Source organism: Botryllus schlosseri, chromosome 6 (genome assembly GCF_051294905.1).
Source record: "Botryllus schlosseri isolate E-star chromosome 6, Bs_hap1, whole genome shotgun sequence".
Lineage (NCBI taxonomy): Eukaryota > Metazoa > Chordata > Ascidiacea > Stolidobranchia > Styelidae > Botryllus > Botryllus schlosseri.
Window position 1 is genome coordinate 21,638,775 of NC_137241.1, and position 19,784 is coordinate 21,658,558.

Here is a 19,784-nt window from a genome sequence, read left to right on the forward strand (position 1 = left end):
GCGGTAAAATATAAGAAGTGTCCTGGTGTTCTAATGTTCGTGCCTTTTTACGCGCTCCGCTCTCGGCACTTTGTCAGTGCAATATTCAAAGTGTTGTACAAACAATGGGAGACCATTAACGCTATATTTCATTTTTTCCTGCGATACCGAGTATATGTCTCGCTAAATACATCACAGAAGTTTGTAGATTATGGTGTGGCGTTCAAAAGCACCTCGACGTTTTGGAGAATTAGTACGTGCCGAGCTATTGAGATGTGTATCATGATAATTTCACGGGTGTTCGTCTGAATTTCGTGGCTTGATAGTCTGCATTTATCTTGTCTAGGCCTAAACTTCAATGTATGAGTAGGTTGAGGATGGGTGTCCACTGTCCAGTTAATAGAATTCATGAAGTTGTTGCGAGACTCTCCTATTTTCCCGTTGCATCAAGCTATTGTGATGTTGCGAAACTTTTATCATTTTTGATATCAGATGAATGAAATTGAAGAATTTCTAAATTATATTAAAACCCACGCGCATATTATTGGCGAACGGTCCTAATGGTAAATCCATGACTAATCCAGCAGTAAATAATGATTCAACAAACCCATGTGTGCAATGTATAATGCGCCCAATTGCTACTAGTCAGTCGTATATATTTACTGAATAAGTCACCATAGCTACGGTTAATCAATGTAGCTAGGGTACATGAAGTTGCAAATGCTGCTGCTGCAAGTTTATATATATTTTATCATGACCGATTCATAGAGTCATATACAAATTCTTTTCTGCTTAAAGTTTGTGAGAATGAAAATATATTTCATTTTCAGGCAAATGTAAGACATTACGGAAGCTTTTTAGGCAATATGACACTTACAGACGGCTGGCCGCCATTTTACTATGAGCGGAAACTTGGAGCTGATATAAACGTTGGTCAGTTGTACGTTGCTTTTGTTGCCACTGCTCTGGTATTTGCATTTGTTTTGGTCCTACCGGGATTCCGGGGGCTTGAGGTAGGTGGAAACCTTTAAATTAAGTAATTGTAGGGAGGTCAAATCTGATTGACCATCGCACGCTTTTATTTTCAGAGGACTTTTTTTCTCGTGCGTTGGTCGCTGTCACTTTTGGTCGGAATTCTCATTGTCGGTAAGTACACTTAAACAAATTAAACATAAACTGCGGAAAAAATAGTTCGTGTAAATTGTAAAAGGACGTTCCGTTCGGGCTTCTTTTACAGTTAATCGAGGTTTGAACAAATTATTTATTGCAATTGGTTCAGATATGATATCAATTGATACAAACTTCCGAATATAGCCAGTGAAAGACATAATTGATTTATTTCATAATACATACATTTTTGCAAGACGATCACAATAATTAATTATTATGTTGCCAGTAATGTGAAATGTAATAATCTTGTTGCGCAGCATGTGGCCTCGGCGTTTCATGGCAAGTTGCTAACTCAACGGCGGATTTCCGTTACAAAGTTACCGATGAGAGTCTCACGTCCTTTGATCTGGGATTAAAAATTGGTTTGGTCCAATTCAACGTAACACTACGAGGTATAAACACGGTGATGATGACAGCATTGACACTCTTAGCTGATAATTATCATCTTTGTGCACCGCTACAGGGGGCTCTCAGGATAAACTAAATCTGAATGAACAGTTCTTTTTCGCCAACACTGATGAAATGATAGAGAAGGCTCTATTACGTGGGATGCCATTCCCCATTCTAAACATCGCTGAACACTTCTCAAGCACCAGATTCCATTCGCTGTGGCCGTGGGGAAGAGCGTATTGGCTTGCTGGACATTATTGCTCGTATTTGTTATGGTGAGAAGTTGATAGGGTTCCAAGGAACCAAATAGAATGCTCCATGTTTCTTGTCAATATATAGGACTGCTCTTGCCTGTTGGGTGATGACGAATGTTACGTTTCAAATGACACCAATATACGGCAGTATATTCATGGCCTTGACAGGGGTTTTGATGCTGTTTGCAAATATATCGTTCTCAACGGTGAACTCCACAGGGAAGTTCAAAATTATTGTCGGACATAATGAACCCCCGAGGGTTCTTAATGTACTGTACGGATGGTGCTTCTGGATGTGTCTCTGCGTTGGTAAGTTATATTTTTATCCGATATGTACAATCACGTTATACGGATTTGATATGTACAATCACGTTATACGGACTTGATCTCAATTGACTAGTTATAGTGGATACCGTCTTATTCTGCGAAATAAATTGCCGAACCGTAGCGACTGAGCAAACCATCGGTATACGACTATGACCGGGAAGCGAAGACCCCTATGTGCATTATGAAATTCGCGTCGTGGAGCACAAGGCCTCAGAAGGCGATAAGAACCACATGTATTATGACTAGGGCGGTTTTTTTTTACCTAAAAAATGGTAAATTTTGACCTCAAAAAACTTAATTTTGACCAAATTTTGACCTAAGATATGCAAATTAGGTGTTTTCCCACATAATGTTAAAATCGTACCACTTATCTTCATTTCTGGTTGGAACTGACTGTCCTAACGAAGTAGTTTGGCCTGAAAAAAACGTTTTTGGCTTAGAAACTGGCAACTTTTTACATGAAAAAAAAACAATATTTTAACGAAATCTGGCCATATGAAGAATTCCAGTGGTTACAATATGTATTATGGTAGAAAAAAAAATTAAAATATTTTGTAGTACAACGAGAGATACTTTCCTACATTCTTGGGTAGAAAGTGCACGGACTGAACGTCCTTACTAAGAAGCTTGCCAAGAACGTTCAACAGCAGCAGTTGTTGGCTGACAACACTCAACTTGTGCGTACACTGCTGGTGCTGGTGACACACCGTGTTGCTTCATTCTGACAATGTTGTCTACATCACAATTTTTCATCATGCGCTTCTTAATATGAGAATGATGCAACGCACAAGAAAATTTTCTTCAGTTAGGATATTGCGGTACGTTGGAGACGGACTTTCAGCATTCCCGTGGCCACTTACTGGCCACGGATAATTTCGTGGCCGGCCATGAAAAGTGCTATTCTGTGGCCGGCCATGGTGATTTTCATGGCCGGCCATGAAATTTCAGTATGGCCGGCCATGAAATCTCCATGGTCGGCCATGTCTAACTCATTCTCATGGCCGGCCATGACTAAATTTCATGGCCGGCCATAGCCAAATTTCATGGCCGGCTGCAATATATCAAGTTAGTATCGATGATAAGTACTGTATGTGGCCCAATCGTGGTCAAATGCATGCTCAATTATGTTCTATTATGGGCGTACAGTAAATAGAACTAGGTGAGAGCGGGAGTTTAGCTCAGTTTATATGCATTTTCACCCGAAATACCAGAAGAATAGCGATACAATGAAACGATAGGAAGAAGATGATAACGATCTGGAATATAGTCTCTATATATCAATTAAAAACACAAAAAATGATGCAAAGAATGCATTAAAAAGGGGGATACCCACTAAATGAAACAGGAAATAATGGTATAGAAAGCTAGAAGCGATGAAGACATTATCAAAACTAGTAAATGGTAAGTGTTGATTTGTATCTTTTTTATAGAAATAGACCTAAATATTCGGCTGACAATCGTCACAGCTAATCGTATGCAACTGCATAGAATTGGAAAAAACAATGTATACCAGATATCTGTCAGAAAATCTCTATAAGTTCCCCAAAAGCTGTGAGATTCACATGACATTCTGTGGCCGGCCACAGAACAGATTAGAGCTCGCTGTGGCCGGTGCTTCCCCCGTTCTGATATTGATTTTCAACCGTAAGATGTGCAATGTGCATTGTGCAGTTGCAATCGATTGTATAGTTATAGTTATATTTTGTAAATATGCAAACCTACGATTGAACAATATGATGATGATAATGTCCTTCATTTTTCAACCATGTTTATCGTTTATGATGAGTCTGCGATGCGAATAAGTAATACATATATATTTGATCATGCAGTTTATGGATGTTTGTAGGGGCAGTTTAAAATCTTTCGTGGATTGCCCTGATGAATTTATGAATAATACAATACTGTACTTGGAATTTGTCTTAATTCACTGCCGATTTTCGATTTACGCTTAAGTAGACTCGTCTATAAACCTCCTTGAATGCATAATCTGTTCCATCGAGATACTGGATCGGTCAATATGCGGTCATTTTACCTGTTTTCTTGTTTTCAATACTAAATACCGCAATGAAAGTACCCGAACGAAACAATTAGGGAATCAAAGAACCAAGAATATGTGGAAAATACTGTTTCAAGTTCCAGAAAAGCTGTGAAATCCACATAACATTCTGTGGCCGGCCACAGAGCAGCTCGCAGCTCGCTGTGGCCGGTGCTTCCCCCGATCTGATATGTCTTTCCAACGCTATAGGACATGTAGTTGCAAACAATTCCATAGTTTGTTATCTTTCGTATAGCTGAATAGCTGTGAATTGGATATTGCCAGGCTGATACAATCCTTCCTTTCTGTATCAGGTCTATGATGAGTCCGCGATATACGGTTATATACATATTTGATTATCGTACTGCTATACAATACATACGACGTTCGAGATCCTCAACATCAATGGAACTTGCACTCATTTGCACGATGAGAATTGTGTCGATGAATCTACGAATATTTCTATGCTGTAGCAGCACGTGAACTTGACACACTGCAGATGTGCTGTAGATGTAGAATAAAGGCAACGATGTAGCCTAACCTACCGGTAATATTGGTAAAATGTGGGGCTTTGTTCCCAGAAATTTGATTTTGGTCCCGTTTCCGATCCTATATAATTTGTATGTATAATGTATATTGTATATCCACCTAGGTGCCGTTCTTCCAGGTTGAAGCAAATAATGTACGAATGAGATGCATGTCGCAGTCACTAACGATGCCGTGTATGCTAGAGGATACTTGATTACTTGAGTGCAAGGATCGTTTTGTATTGCATGTCGTTGTTAGATCAATTTGCTAACCGATGTGGTGAGCATAGGACGTAAATGTGCCTGCTATATAATTAAATTACTGTTATAATAATAGATAACTTCAGATACTTTGCGTCATCTAAGGCAGCATCATCGATCGATGCGACATCAAATGCAGCGCCATCGATCGATGAAAAAATGTCCATGCCAAGCCTGCGAATTGACCAATAGGCATGATATATTTGTGGTTGATGCAGGGAACAATGTGCAATTCAGCGAACAATCTTGATGACACAGACAAGTCCCAATCGTTCATTATAATTCGACATTTGAATGCGGTGCAAATACTTATCGCCGTGTAAAGTGCATCTGATCTCTCGTGCCCCTGGGTGTTTTCTGTGAAAAGCATGTACTGGACACATTGCATTCATGTAACTACTTGAATAGGAATTGTGAATGATTGTAATCATATCTTCAATTGCTTCAGATTTTGTGAAATTGGTAACGGAATAAACAAACTTTTTGTAGCAAAATATGACGGTTTCTTTATGTAAAAAACGAAAGAGGGGCAGGGAGTCAGATTATCTACATTTGCATCACTAATGGGCTTGGGCGATGGAGATGCGAAGAAACTGCAAGGTTATCGAGTCTGCACCACGGTTTTATCTTTCCACGCAATCCCACTGCGTTGATCGTCTGGCGTGGAAGCTGTGTGGACACCAGTTTTAATGTAAAGACGTTTGTCTGACCGAGCAATAAGATGTACGCAGTACGCTCATACATTACTCTATCAAATATTTATCTAGATTCTAGAAAGTCCAAGGAACGTATGTTTCGGTGTTAGTTTACAACGCACCGTCTCAGAGTACTTTTTCAATAGTCAGTGGGAATTAAATTCCTTTCTACAGCGAACAGAGAAGGTAACAAGTGTAAAGCCGTGCAAATTTTGAACCCATCCCTAAACTACTCAATAAAGTGGTAATGTAACTTATTAGGTACGTGCGATAATATAGTGGAAGTCGTCTATACAAACCTTGCCACCAGCAAGTTCGTATTGCAAATGAAGAAGATCTACTTGACTATTGTCAAATTGGATGCAAAGGGCGGATTTTGATCCAACTAGATGTGCCAAAATCACGAACTGGCCATGAACTCGTGGCCGGCCACGATGAATTCTTATGGCCGGCCATGAAATTCACTGTGGCCGGCCACGAGACAACGCATTTTCATGGCCGGCCACGAGATATTCGTGGCCGGCCACAAAAAAATCTGTGGCCAGTAAGTGGCCACGGGAAAGCTGAGACCCCTACTGGTACGTTGACTATAACACCATGCCTACCTATTATTTGTTTTATTCGACCGTTTATGATTCACAATGAGCAGACGATTAGCCGTTTACAACGGTAGGCCTATAAAATAGGCTAAAAGCGGTAAAATATCACATTATAAGTTCACCAATAGTGCAAAATCTACGATACAAACAAAATGCAGACGTCAAAAATTTTTTGACTTTATGAAAAAATTTGACAAATTTTGACCTAACGGTACAATTTTGACAAAATTTTGACAAATTTTGATATGTCAAAAAAAAAACGCCCTGGTTATGACAAATAATACATAATACATACTAGACACACGTCCAGCTTGTGATTTAGAGAGCTTGTTGGTCACTGATTACACTTCGCCCTACACTACATATTACTAGAATGGTTTCATTACTGATGCTGTGCTCAATTGAATAATAGGCATTCTGTGCGTTCTACTCGGTTCGTTGGCGTACATTGTGGAAAACAAGAAGAAATCATATTTATCGAAGTTCTTTCTAATGCACTACGATGAAGAAGCGATGGAGCTCCCAGGTAATCAAATCTCTCTTGTTGTTGTTGTTGGGTTTGTTATTTACTTAACAAAAGAATATTTAACTGGCAATTATATGCACTTTGTATGCCCGAAAAGTAGTCGTACGATATATCGATCAAACACCAGAAAAGAGTAGCAATTTCTCTTCTAATTGTTCACTCTGGATATTCGTGACTGCTCTGTGCGTACATGTGGCTCTGTCATGTACCGATATCTGGTTGAACGGACAATCGGACATACATGATGATGCCAGAAAGTGTCATTACCAGCTTATCGACAATTATTCTTCAATCTGCAATACGGTAGGCTAACGACTAATCTCACACTTAGTCGCGAGTAGGGCTGGGCAAAATCGAATGCTTCGAGTCTAGTCGAGTATTCGAGTATCACTCATTATGACGTAATAACAGTATGTAAGATGTCCATTGTCCATGATCAAATTTGTACTTTCTACTATGCGTCCACAAAGAATATAATGCCTGTTCTCCATCACATCGAAGTTACTTCGGTATTTTTTCTACCATACCGATTTCATTGCGCTTTGTGACATGTTACATGGGTTGATCACGACTTCAGAAATATGTTATTTCCAGTAACGCTAGTAGCTAGTAGGGATGGTGTGAACCTCTGAAAGGTTCAGGTTCGTGGGAACCTTTTTGAAAGGTTCTGTGCGAACGCGAACCTCATGACGTCACGTGACGTCATATTGCTAAATTGAACCCTATATTTCAATGAAGTGATAGCCTATATTAATGTACATGTACAATGTACAGTAGGACTGTTCAAAAATAACTTTTTGTTCTGGATTCCAGCCGTTCAGTCATTAAATTGTCAGGTTACCCGAAAAAACGGTGCACACCAAATTTGGTTCAATTCTAGCGAGTATAGGGCTCCGCAGATCCAATTAATTTTTTAAATTTAAACAGGAAAATTAAAAATAAAATTTAAATTTTTCTGTCAACCCCATGAAATTGTTGAGCTGTCTTCAGAGACGATGCAAAACAAATTTGACTCGATTCCAACTAGTAGAAGCGGAGTTATTGGAGTTTTTCGTTGATAATCCACGGATTATCCACCAATCAAGGATAATCCGAGAATTTTTTTTCAATACTTCGGTGTAAATTTAAAAAATTAATTGGATCTGCGGAGCCCTATACTTGTTAGAATTGAACCAAATTTGGTGTGCAGCGTTTTTTAGGGTAACCTGACAATTTGATAACTGAACGACTGGAATCCAGAAAAATAAGTTATTTTGAACAGCCCTATTGTACAGTAGTACACGATGCCTACCAACGACTCGGAGCACATAATGCTACACTGCTGAAGTACATATTGACGTTTTAAACGTCGCCAGATGTATCAACTGGGGCAATCAAACTATATAATAATCTCAAGAAATCAATATCTTCCGTCGCTTTGCCAACAATTTCGACGAGGACTTGCACGGGGATATAAGCCAACTCATTAACGGTCTAGGCCAGACCGGACAATGTATTCGGCGTCTAAGTATTGCTACGTTGATATTAAGCAGAGTGTATAACGGGTTTCTATACTTGGTACCGATATTATCTCATTAACAAGTTATACAGCATTAGCCAACACCCCAATCGCACGGATGTGTTTTTTATGATACAGATACAATAAACATACGACCTCAAGATTGACCAACAACGCCTGCTAGATTTTTTTTACACCAGACAACGATATCAATTTCATTGATTGGTTGAATACCACTCATTCGATGACTATACCTATACATGTAGCGTATTTTGATCTTGATGTTGTGTGATTGCGGGTCAAGCTCACAACTGAAACGAGTCATTAAATATTCACAAACGGAAAGCTTAATGTTTCAAGCAGACTTTTGTAACAAAGCAAGTAAAATTTTTGAGATTGTCAAGGTGCACGCTCGTTTAGTGTTGATTTTTTACGCTGCCAGCGCCATGCATAGAGTGACCCGCAGTTGAAATGCAATAAATTTCAACGAAAGATGTTATAATGAAGTGAAAATTGAAATATATAAAAAAATGTTCGCAATTCAGAACCTACCAAGAATCGTTTGTGAACGTGAACCTCTAAATTTCTGAGGTTCACACTCATAACGCGAACGTGAACCTCACGTTCACACCATCCCTAGTATAGCTTGTACTATGTGTTTCGTATGCTGTGATACGGCCAATCACGGTTTCAAGGCTTCCACGGTGGAAAATAGTATCGAAACAATAATTCTCGTTGATAAATTAACTTTCAGTGGTGTGGAGCAGACTTGGACAACTAGATAATTCTAGTTGTCTAATTTCACTAAATTAGAGCAAAATGCCAGTAATCTAATTCTAATCTAATTTGGAAAAGCTGAAAATTTTCTAGTTGTCCAAGTATATGGTTGGACAACTAGATAATTCTAGTTGTCTAATTTCACTAAATTAGAGCGAAATACCGGTAATCTAATTCTAATCTAATTTAGAAAAGCTGAAAATTTTCTAGTTGTCCAAGTCTGGTGTGGAGCATATATTTTCAGTACACGAAAAATTCGCGTTTTAATATTCGACTCGAATCATCAGAATTAATACTCGATTCAGATTAGAGTATACTCGAATCATTGTGCCCAGCCCTAGTCGCGAGAGCTACGCACCCGCATGCTGGGCACGTATCTCAGATAACCGCGCAATTTTGTCATCGGAAATAACAATTTAACTCATCTTTCTACTTTAATACAAATCGTAACTTATCTATGCTAATATTCATAATGTTTCCGTTGAAGTCCGGAAGAGGGGAGTTGTATCTTTCATTGATGAGGAAATACATGAACCTGCGAGTGTGGAGATGAGAGAAAGTAATCGGCCCCGGAGTGGCCCAAGACACCCATCAACGATGCGTGCTGCGGAAGACAGAAATACGGAGGAGGACTACGCAAATGCTGTTATAGAAAGAGATTCTTATCAACTACCAGAAGCCAAGAAATTACCCGGACTGTGATTCTTCAATAAAATATACATGTCCATGCTTATATGTCTCAATACATCTATCGTATAATTTCCAGAAATACAGGTATATATACACGTATATATAGATATGTTTTTCTGGTACAATGTGGTCGAAGTCCCATCTTGTATGAAGTTTGAACTCTAGTATTCAAACGGTATGGTTCCCATTGAGGATGCATTACTGACCCAGAGCTCAAATCTATGGCATCATATAACTCCAACTACATCATTCATGCCAATGATAAATAAAATCTTCGACGTGGTTATGTCACGTCATTTTCCCATTGTAGTTCTGCGAACACACAGAAGATGTGATATCGGTCTCCGTATCATGGTTATCCATGAGATGAACGAATTGTGACAAATTTCAAGTATTATCCTATTATTAAGAAAGTTATCGCGTGAATTACTTTTATTAGGTGCTTCGATACATAGCGGTTCTAATATTTCCCCCAAGGCACACAATATTCAATGCGATACACGTGACACAATTTCATGTAATGGAGTGGACACGCAGGATAGCGATAGGTTAGGATATGGTACCGAAACGACATGAGAGGTCAATCAACCTAATATCTATATTGTCATTCAAGTGTTTTTCATATCATTTTAATCATCGAAATTGCATCATGTTATTATTGATGGACTGTATTGGCCGGAACGGTGATCTTCAGACGCGAAATTTACAATCAATGAAAATACTGTACATAGTTTCGCAATAATATTTATGACAATGTATGATTCATGATAACCGATTTTACTGAATCTCAGCAAAGATGATGCTGCTTATATATAGACTGCTATCCCACGACAAGAAATCTAATAGATTTGGCTATGACAGTGAATATGTCTGCGTAATAATAAACGTGAGACCTTGGTAGCTTCCACACGCTGTTTAACGTCTACTTGTAAATGAATATAACTTTATTTGTGACACGAGCTTTCGGGGCGTCGCTACTTCATCAGGTGTTGAAGCAAAAGTGTAATAATAGTGATACAGCGCGTATTTGGTCTACAGAGCATGGGTATAGTCGACAACATCGTGCAATGTGCAGGAAGGTTACGGCAGAAACGCAGAAATTCCTTGTAAAAATTCCTTTATTAGACATTCGGTAGAGGATAACCAAATAACTGATAGTCAATGTGGTAGGCGTTGTAAACACTTCGGAATAGCCAAGTCTTGTTTCGAGAGTATCGCTTAACCACGTCATAACTAGTATGTTTGGATGGCCTGTGTCCTGGCGGCAAGATATAACCTTCAATGCCAAGCAACTTCAATACTCGGGGTAACTCGTCGTCAATGCTTTCCAAATGCAAAATAAAATCATACTTCAAAACGCAAGGTAAACACAGGTTGTTGTATTGTTTCCAGTGAACGTCAACGTGCTTGATAAGATTCCGATCGCTGATAAAGTTGACGAACTCTTCGAAGCTGGCAAACGATGATGACGAATTGTCATAGACGGCGTGTATGTTCCTGGATATATTCCGATAATATGGATTAGAACTATTTTCTATTTTGTTTCGGTAGGCAGACAGTACTCTGATCAACGGATCCCGCACTGTAACTATTTTAGTATATTTTTTCAATCGCCACGAAATTTCTGAAGAGTTCATCCGTCCATCTAACTTCAATTGCTCTCTTGCTGTCGAAACCACGGTCTGTCCAAGGCTTTTGTCAACAGTCATATTTTCCGTGGACAGGAGAATCTTCTTGAAATTCGTACTTCCAATTTTTGGTATCAAGCACGCAATAACCTAAACCAATACCGCCATTACGGGTAGGTGTAGCCATCTATTACGCTACATAGTAGGGATGGTGCGAACCCCTGGAAAGTTCAGGTTCTCGTGAACATGAACCTTTTTGAAAGGTTCTGTGTGAACGCGATCGTAAACCTCATGACGTCACGTGATGTCATTTCTCAATTTCCACCCTACATTTCAGTGAAGTGATGTACATGATACCTAGCGACAACTCAGGCCACATTATGTCACAATGCCGAAGCGCATGCTGACTTTTTAAAAGTCACCAAATGTCTGTATATAGGCCTAGTAATCAAATTCTATAATAATCCCATAAAATCAATATTTTTCGTCACTTTGCCAATCATTTCGACGAGGACTGGCAAGGGGATCTAAGCTTATTCCTTAAGGGTCTAGGCAAATTGGTTTTTAAGATACAAATAAACACATCAAATCAAGATGGATCCCGTACGCCTGCTATATTTTTAACTAGACAATGATGTATTCGTTATACCAAATTCATTGATTGTTAGAATAAGCATCAATCGCTGACTACCTGCATGTAGTGTATTTCGTTCTTGATGTTATGTGATTGCTGGTCAGTGGTCAAGCTTACAGCAGAGAGTCACTAAATATTCACAAACGGTAAGCTGAATATTACGAGCAAACTTTTGTAACAAAGAAAGTAAAATTTTTGAGAGTGGCAAGGTGTGTGCTCATTTATAGTGTTGATTTTTTTATGCTGCCAGCGCTGTGCACAGAGTGGTTCGAAGCTGAAATGCAAAGATTTTCTACCAGATATTTTATAATGACGTGGAAAATTGTAATATATGAAAAAGGTTCACAGTGCAGAACCTATACCCAGGTTCGTTTGTGAACGTGAACCTCTAAATTTCCGAGGCTCACGCACAGAATGCGAACGTGAACCTCACGTTCACACCATCCCTAGGGTTGTAGTACATCATGAAGAACGTAAAATTTAAAAGTGGCAGACATTCCTGACAATGGAGTGATGTCATGGCCAGTATAATAACGATAAAGAAATTCTGGTCTCAGTCTCGCGATATGGCCTATCTATAAAAAATTAATTTTTCGATATGTTGATGAATGACCATTTGGTCAGCTGTATGAGTATGAGTATATACTATAGTCGAATGGAAATCACCGTTAAGTAAAGGATGCTCCTTTCTATGATGCTAAGATACGCCTAAACTGTGGAGGCAGACACTATACGGTGGGCAGTCAGCTAACATTAGTGAAATCGTGTAGGGGCGGGATTGATTGTGTAGCGCGGCTAGACATTACGATGCTATAGTCAAATGATAGTAAATATATTAGCCTATCAATCATCGTTCCCTTTAGAATATGAAATAGATACATGCATACCTTGTACTTATCTGAGTAATACAGATTTAATTTGTCAACAAGTCGATGTGCATTATGGATACCGAGAAAAGTATTACTCGATAACTTCAATCGTTTACAAGCACGCCAGAGTACTTTCTTTCTTCGACTTTGCACATTTTCAAATTTTTGCTGCGCTTTTTTAACGGGTATTCCTGTTTCGGTAATCGCAGCATCATCCAACTGAAATTGTTGAATATGTTATAGGTATGGTCATTGGTTACATATCAACGAATGCAGAATATATAAATTAAAGTTTATAATCAATATGTATTGCGGTGGTCAATTCAATAGTCATTAATGCCACCCCATTACATTGAGAAAACGTATAAAATATCTAATATTTGTCTGTACATTTTACAGTAAATTATTATTATCAGTAACAAAAAGTATTTGCTATGAAATTCTGCCATTAGCGGTTCAAGTGCTTCGTGCATGCTCGGTTGCTCATATATCGGAGTACCATTGTAAAGTCTAATAATCCCCTTCACCTATGCCTAACACTACCGTTCATCACTTAGATCAGGGGTCGCCAACTCAAAACGGGTCGCGATCCACTTTTCAAATTTCGTAGAGCCCCCGGGCCGCAAGAATGCAATATCGAGAAAAAATAGGCCACACAGTTGAGCAACTACGTTTTAAACACTTTATGTCAGTACAACGGAGCGCTCTCTAACATGAGCGATGGGCATAGTCACCGCAAAATAAGTAACATTTTATTAAAGAAGTAGGCTACAAATTGATCAATTCAAGAAACATCTTGATTATCAAATTCGTTTTATTTTGAACTATGAGCTGCGCACAATACATGACAACACTTATCAGCGACTAAAGAATCGGTATTGGAGCTAGCGATACACGTTACTGGCTGAAAGACTGTCTCCTCCTAAAGCTTGATCTTGTGGGGAAGCACTATGCCGTTTTCTAAGCGTCTCGGTCTTGGCAGTGTCTGGGCAATTGGGCGCCAAGGCAATATCTCTATCGTCTGTTCATATCAGCTGATTCTCCCTCGATTTATTGATGTTGCCTTAACAGAAGCCGTTTCAGATAGTGAAGAATAATGATTTAGGGCACAAGAGAATAGTTTATTTTGAAACAACAACAATATTTTGAAACTGAAACCAATTTCAGCCTTACAATGTGCTTTACTTATAGCGTTCTTCTGAAATATATAACCTGGCAGACCGCGGGCCACGTGTTGGTGACCCCTGACTTAGATCTATATTGCGTACACTATAGCGTTCAGCGAGTCTTTTGAAGGCATCGCATATGTATAGGGTGGCATTGGGGCGGATAACCTATATAATTTGACCTTATATATATTTATAGAGACTTTTCGGTTATGTATCGGAAACCAACACCGCATACTGTCAACAAGCTAAACTTGGCCGTTTTCTTTCATTTGTTGTGTTGCTCTCTCATATTTATTCATTTTTATTCATTCAATTTTATTCATTTTTTATTCGTTTCTCTGCTCGTTTTATGTTCCGACTTAACCAAAGGAAGAAATTGACGTGTAACTCCCTTCCTCCCTGTGTGTGTCACGTATCTCGGTATATGCCGTATGCATTTTTCGGCTAAGGCTTACGTTAGATCATTCCACGATATATATTAGAAAATATTGCATCATTTACCTGTAAATCTGTGGACACATTCATGTAGACGAAAATGAAAGAAAGCAGAACAATCGATAACGTGATAGCAACTTGCTGACGTGTCATGATACATTCTGGTAAAGTGGTATTGATTTGTTCGTAAATGTCGAGTCTAAGAAGTAGCCTATACTTTACAAGCCTCCGACATGAGGTGATTAAAGTAGTCACGTTTCGGAATCAAGTACAATTGGAAGTAGCACGATTAATTTTTACCCAATTTTAACTAAGAAAGTAGCTATTCCCAAGTCATGTCAGAATTATGGTTCGAGTGGAAGTAGAAATGACAGAAGGTCTAAAGAGCAGTAAGTAGTTCGCAAAAGTAGATTTGATGGTCGAAGAGTATGAGATACTCTTATTAGTTATTCGAGGATGGCTTATTCGAAATTGTAGGATTATTATTATTCCCGACGTGAAGTGCCTAATGAGTAATGACACTATACAAATAATCACAATTTTCGAAAGTATTTTAGTTACTGTGATACCGGAGCTCTTTCCCAGTTGTTATGACAATTTTACTCATAAAAATGATGCAAAATCCCAAAACTGCATTCTACGTTGTAAGGTACAAAATGTAAAAAGTGATTATATCTTCACTGAGTATGACTGGTTTTAGATTTGAGACCAATCCAATTTAATTGTGACATTGTTGATTGATATACAATGCAATAATCTGGGGAACTGACAGAGCGCGTACGGCGAGCGTATCACTTATTTTGTCCGTATCACGAGCAAAGGGTGGCCAAAAAATAAACGTGTAGCCTAATGTGCAGGCCGTGTTATTTTTGGCATTTCAGGAGCCAGATGCCAAAACTGCCAAATATAAAAATTTGAAAATGCCAAAAATAAGCAATTTTTGGTATATGCTAAAAATAACACGGCCTGCCAAATAGTGCATTTCGTTCACGGCGTTGTGTTAACAGGACCGCGTTACAAGCGAGAAGAGCGTTTGTGAAAGGCAGGTTTCTTAATCTGGGTCCAGCCCACCCATCAGGGGTGAAAGCATGGTGTCCTAAATGGTGTGAGCACAGCGAGATTGAACGGCTGACTGCATTTGGTTTACGTCATACTTTCCATTTGTCCGAAGGCAATGTTACGACCATTTTTGACCGGCTTGTCGAGCGCTAAATTTGATAAAAAGGGTATCAATGAGAAGCTGCCGCAGTACTGATTATTAAAATATAAATTATATTCTGCTCATGGAACTGGAACCCCCAAAATCAACCACGATTTTTGCATTTTCATCGAGTTGCACATTGTGACGCAACAAACTGTCTGGCTATTTCTGAGCTGCATAGTTTCGTTTTGCCAGACAGTCTTGTTGCGTCAATGTTCTTAAACAAGCTAACCTTCCCAGGACTCTTCCATGCGAGTTGGTAATATTAAAGCCACCTGAAGTGACAAAAGTCCTCCGAAATATATCGGTAGACTGAAGGAGAAATGATAGTCGGGCTACTAAATAGAATGTGTTGAGAGACAACACAGGAAACTCCTGGAAAAGGATCGGGGAGAAAATTATTTCCGCGATGAGATCGATGGCACTGGCGAAGTGATCTCTTTTCATGATGCATGGAAGCCGGTTCGGTCCAAAGATTTTGAAGCTCTGAAAACCTTTTGTGGATGACTGGCAACATTCTTTCCCTCAACGGCTACTGTTGAAGCCGATATTTCCCAGATTCGCTGGGCGAGAAATGAATTTAGGTGAAACTTAGCTGACCTGAGTTTGGAAGCACTGTTACTGTGCAAGCGATATAAGTCGATTCAACAGCTGTAACAATCAGCTGTTGAGCGTGTTTGTTAGGCTTTTCTTTCTTTTTTTTGCTCATTGGCACTGATCCGATGGATACTGCACATTTTGTGGTTTCGTTTCATATTATTAACCTATGAAATCGTTAGGTTTTTTCTTCTTATTGTTTGTTGGCACTGATTATACGTGGATGCTGCACATTTTGTGGTGTCTTTTGACAAACTAGCCCAAATAAAGCGTTTTTGTGACTAATTCGAGGCTGAAACTATCTATTTAGAGGACGATGCCAAAACTGCCAAAAATAAAAATCGAAAAATGCCAAAAATAAGGTATTTTGGGCAGTTTTGGCATATGCCAAAAATAACACGGTCTGCTAATGTGGGTATTGGTAATGCTCCTTCCCAACACCCCAAAAACTAACGACTAAAATAATAAATATTATTAATAACATATATGACCATTTTACCGTCAACAAAGTATATAATGCTATTAAACGAATGTGATCCACGCCGTTTTTATTCCTTGAGTCTAACTGCAGTTTAGATTTATCCTTATCACTTCATTACTGAACTGTTTTGCTTTCTTCCCTAGCCCTGATTTTATGTCTACGCACGACCGACGACTGTTCTACATAGGTAAGATAAAATAAAGTAAAGACCATATATTTGATTTGATCATTGATATGGCACGATTATCCTTGTTTTGAACAGTCTCATCCTTTCATTGCGCTACTCCCCTTATAGCTACGACGGTTATTTTGTAAGACAAGATTCGTCGATAGAATAGTTTTTAGAATGTGTTCACGAATACTGGATATCGAGTCAGTTACCTAACATACTGTAATTCTGCCCTATGAGGCCCTATGATGAAGTATTTGTACTATCACAATATCAAGACTGATGCACTCACAAAGAGCTATAATGAATAGATGAGTCTGTATATGTTCAGATCTGTATCACATTCATTGTCAATGGTGCATGATTTTTATTACAGCGAGCGTTCCATTGCAGAGTAGCATATTCCAGTAGGCCAGCAAGGACTTTATCATATTTGGTTGTGCAACTCTATACATATGGAGCGGGCATATCGAACAAAATTTATCAGCGAAGTGTATATTTATTATTCAAGCCATATAAGTCTAATGGCGTGGTTCAACCGGCATGTCGGAGGATAATTTTGAAGTGGGCCACGGATCTATTTGAAATACTTTGTCGGTTGACTCTCGCCATGAAAAAAGTCAGAAAATCCAAATTCCGAAATATACGAAAAGAATGTAGGTGCAGTGATGTATTGCAGTGATGTGTTGGTAACAACTGAATCGGGGAAGGTGGGCACAATGGACCGAAAAGCACATTTTAGCAGGGATATCTATAGAACTAGATATCCCTGATTTTTCGTCATAAAAATATTGCAAATCCAGAACTTCCAACGAACTTTATCAAAACGATGAATGAACATAAAATGCCCAATTCCAAAGAAAATTTATTTGAAAATACGAACAAATAACGAAAGCACAGCCAATTGAAAAACGTACCTTTTTTACCCACTGTGCCCATAGGTGGGGACGTGGGTGCAATGGGACAAGCGGGAGGGGGAATGAGACAGTATTAAAAAATTTACACCGCATCAGCTAGCAAGAACCTGACAACTGTTGACGAAAACGATCGATCCGCAGGTGTCCTAGACCAGTTTTAGTTTACTTCCCGAAGCTTGGAATCGTAATGAAACTTACATGAAGATCGCTGCCGGCTCGTCGATCCACATCCACGTTGATCACGAGTGGTGGTAAAATAACCTTAATGTCCTCCATATTGCGATGCACTTCAAGAGATGTTTTTAAAGAAGTGTTGGTGACGCAGTGTTGGGATCAAGTCACTACCTTCGAGTCACGAGTCATCTCGAGTCATTGCAGATTTTGACTCGAGTCAAGTCAAGTCAATCGATTTTCAAAGGTGACTCGAGTCAAGTCAAGTCACTGGTTTTTTGGAGGTGACTCGAGTCAAGTCGAGTCAAGTCAAGTCAAGTCACGAGTCAAGTCACAATTCAAGTCAAATTGAATTTTTGAAGTACGAGTGATGGTTCAAAGTCAAAAGTCAGTATATTTTGCTAGCTGTGTGAAAGACAAATTACTTGATCATTTATCTTGAATGAAATAACGAATATCAAGTTAAATATGCATGCGAAAAGACGTATCCCTCACGCAACGCACACATAGAACTGTCAGTTATCATCAGCCAGAATATAGGACCTAATGCGAAGCTTCGAGAAGTTGAAACAAATTGATATGATACAATAGCCTACACATCTACCTACCCGTCTACACATCCCTGAGAATATAAATGCACAAACTATATTCGTCCGATTTAAATCATACAAGAGGGTTGGTGAATGTGAGCATTGCGCAACATAAGCATTTGGCCGTCTAAGAAACAGAGACACATTGCTATTTAGATTAATCTTCTATTACTACTTCGACGACGTAAGCTGTGATCGTTGAGTTTGCGGTCAATTTATTTGTGACGTAACAATGGAGGATCCATGTAACGAGAATCAGTGAATGACTGGTTGCTCTCACAAGTGACACCGGCGTATTTCGAACAATCTTAACATACACAAGATACAGTGATTTAATCGACAGCGTTTACTTGATGACTTGAAATTGACTCGTAAATTTTTCTTCGAGTCACGAGTCAATGCACATTTTTGAAGCTCCGAGTCAAGTCAAGTCAAGTCATTTTTCCAAAGTGACTCGAGTCAAGTCAAGTCATACGAAAAAGTTGACTCGAGTCTGACTCGAGTCAAGTCATGACTCGAGTCATCCCAACACTGTGGTGACGATCTTGATTCTGCGCACTCTTCTATTGATTTTTATATATTTTGTAAACTTTCCCTTTGGATATCAATGGGCCATTGTGTCCCAACCAAATTGTCCCATTGTCCCCCTCCATTTCTTCAGTGCAATAAAAAACGAAAATTGTAAAACCGCAATCATGCGTCTAAAATAGCATGGGCCTACAGGGTGACTAATAACTGCTCTGAAGAAGCTGTGTACTATAGGCATACTATACTAATTTCAATCAAATCAAATAAGATATACTCACTCAAAACAGGATCGGAAGGTATAGCGGTAAATTTACTCCGGTTAGCAATAAATTTAGCAACTTGTCATTTTCTCACATAGGCGGCTACGCTATGGCTAAATCAAACCACTTCCGGATTAGCCTACGGCTGATAAGACAAAATCATCGAAGCGATGTGTATTCTCCCTGTCGAGTTTTTAAAATATTCACGATGTACCATTGTGCCCCACCTTCCCTTATAGCAGGGGTGGGCAATTATTTTTTCTCCGCGTGCCAAATGAGAAGCAAAAAGTGTGTTGGCGGGCCGAGTCAAAATTTTAGCTTTTTGCAGTGATGCATAAATTTTATGTCTAAAGTGAAAGCAGTGAATTACATTGTTAGTAAATGCTGTGTTGATATTAGGTAAGGAG

The 19,784-nt window shown here is 39.0% G+C and overlaps 2 protein-coding genes across 3 annotated transcripts; one reads left to right on the top strand and one right to left on the bottom strand.

Annotated features, from left to right (window-relative positions):
* Positions 1–786: 786 nt before the first annotated feature.
* On the top strand, positions 787–10,633 carry LOC145441523 (dual oxidase maturation factor 2-like). Its single transcript, XM_080319409.1, has 7 exons — positions 787–992; positions 1,068–1,125; positions 1,407–1,541; positions 1,613–1,814; positions 1,879–2,102; positions 6,650–6,763; positions 9,526–10,633. Exons 1-7 carry the CDS (start codon positions 846–848, stop codon positions 9,738–9,740), a joined length of 1,095 nt encoding a protein of 364 aa, XP_080175535.1. The 5' UTR covers positions 787–845; the 3' UTR covers positions 9,741–10,633.
* A 146-nt stretch (positions 10,634–10,779) lies between these two features.
* Positions 10,780–18,144, bottom strand: LOC145441524 (carbohydrate sulfotransferase 9-like). 2 transcript variants are annotated; one of them, XM_080319411.1, is made up of 3 exons: positions 18,027–18,144; positions 12,878–13,078; positions 10,780–11,506 (listed from the first exon to the last, which is right to left on the bottom strand). In XM_080319411.1, the coding sequence occupies exons 1-3, from the start codon at positions 18,102–18,104 to the stop codon at positions 10,850–10,852; spliced, it is 936 nt and encodes a 311-aa protein (XP_080175537.1). In that variant the 5' UTR covers positions 18,105–18,144; the 3' UTR covers positions 10,780–10,849. The 2 variants fall into 2 exon arrangements, with proteins under 2 accessions (XP_080175537.1, XP_080175536.1); XM_080319410.1 differs by lacking the exon at positions 18,027–18,144 and adding an exon at positions 14,530–14,831.
* Between the last annotated feature and the right edge of the window lie 1,640 nt (positions 18,145–19,784).

Excerpts from the sequence above, each read along its gene's own strand:
- LOC145441523 (XM_080319409.1), top strand. The coding sequence starts at position 846 with ATGACACTTACAGACGGCTGGCCGCCATTTTACTATGAGCGGAAACTT. Across the intron at positions 993-1,067 it reads CGGGATTCCGGGGGCTTGAG|AGGACTTTTTTTCTCGTGCG; the intron begins GTAGGTGGAAAC and ends TTTTATTTTCAG. Across the intron at positions 1,126-1,406 it reads GGTCGGAATTCTCATTGTCG|CATGTGGCCTCGGCGTTTCA; the intron begins GTAAGTACACTT and ends CTTGTTGCGCAG.
- LOC145441524 (XM_080319410.1), bottom strand. The coding sequence starts at position 14,616 with ATGACACGTCAGCAAGTTGCTATCACGTTATCGATTGTTCTGCTTTCT. Across the intron at positions 13,079-14,529 it reads ATGTGTCCACAGATTTACAG|TTGGATGATGCTGCGATTAC; the intron begins GTAAATGATGCA and ends CAACAATTTCAG. Across the intron at positions 11,507-12,877 it reads ATTACTCAGATAAGTACAAG|GTTATTGCGTGCTTGATACC; the intron begins GTATGCATGTAT and ends GTATTGGTTTAG.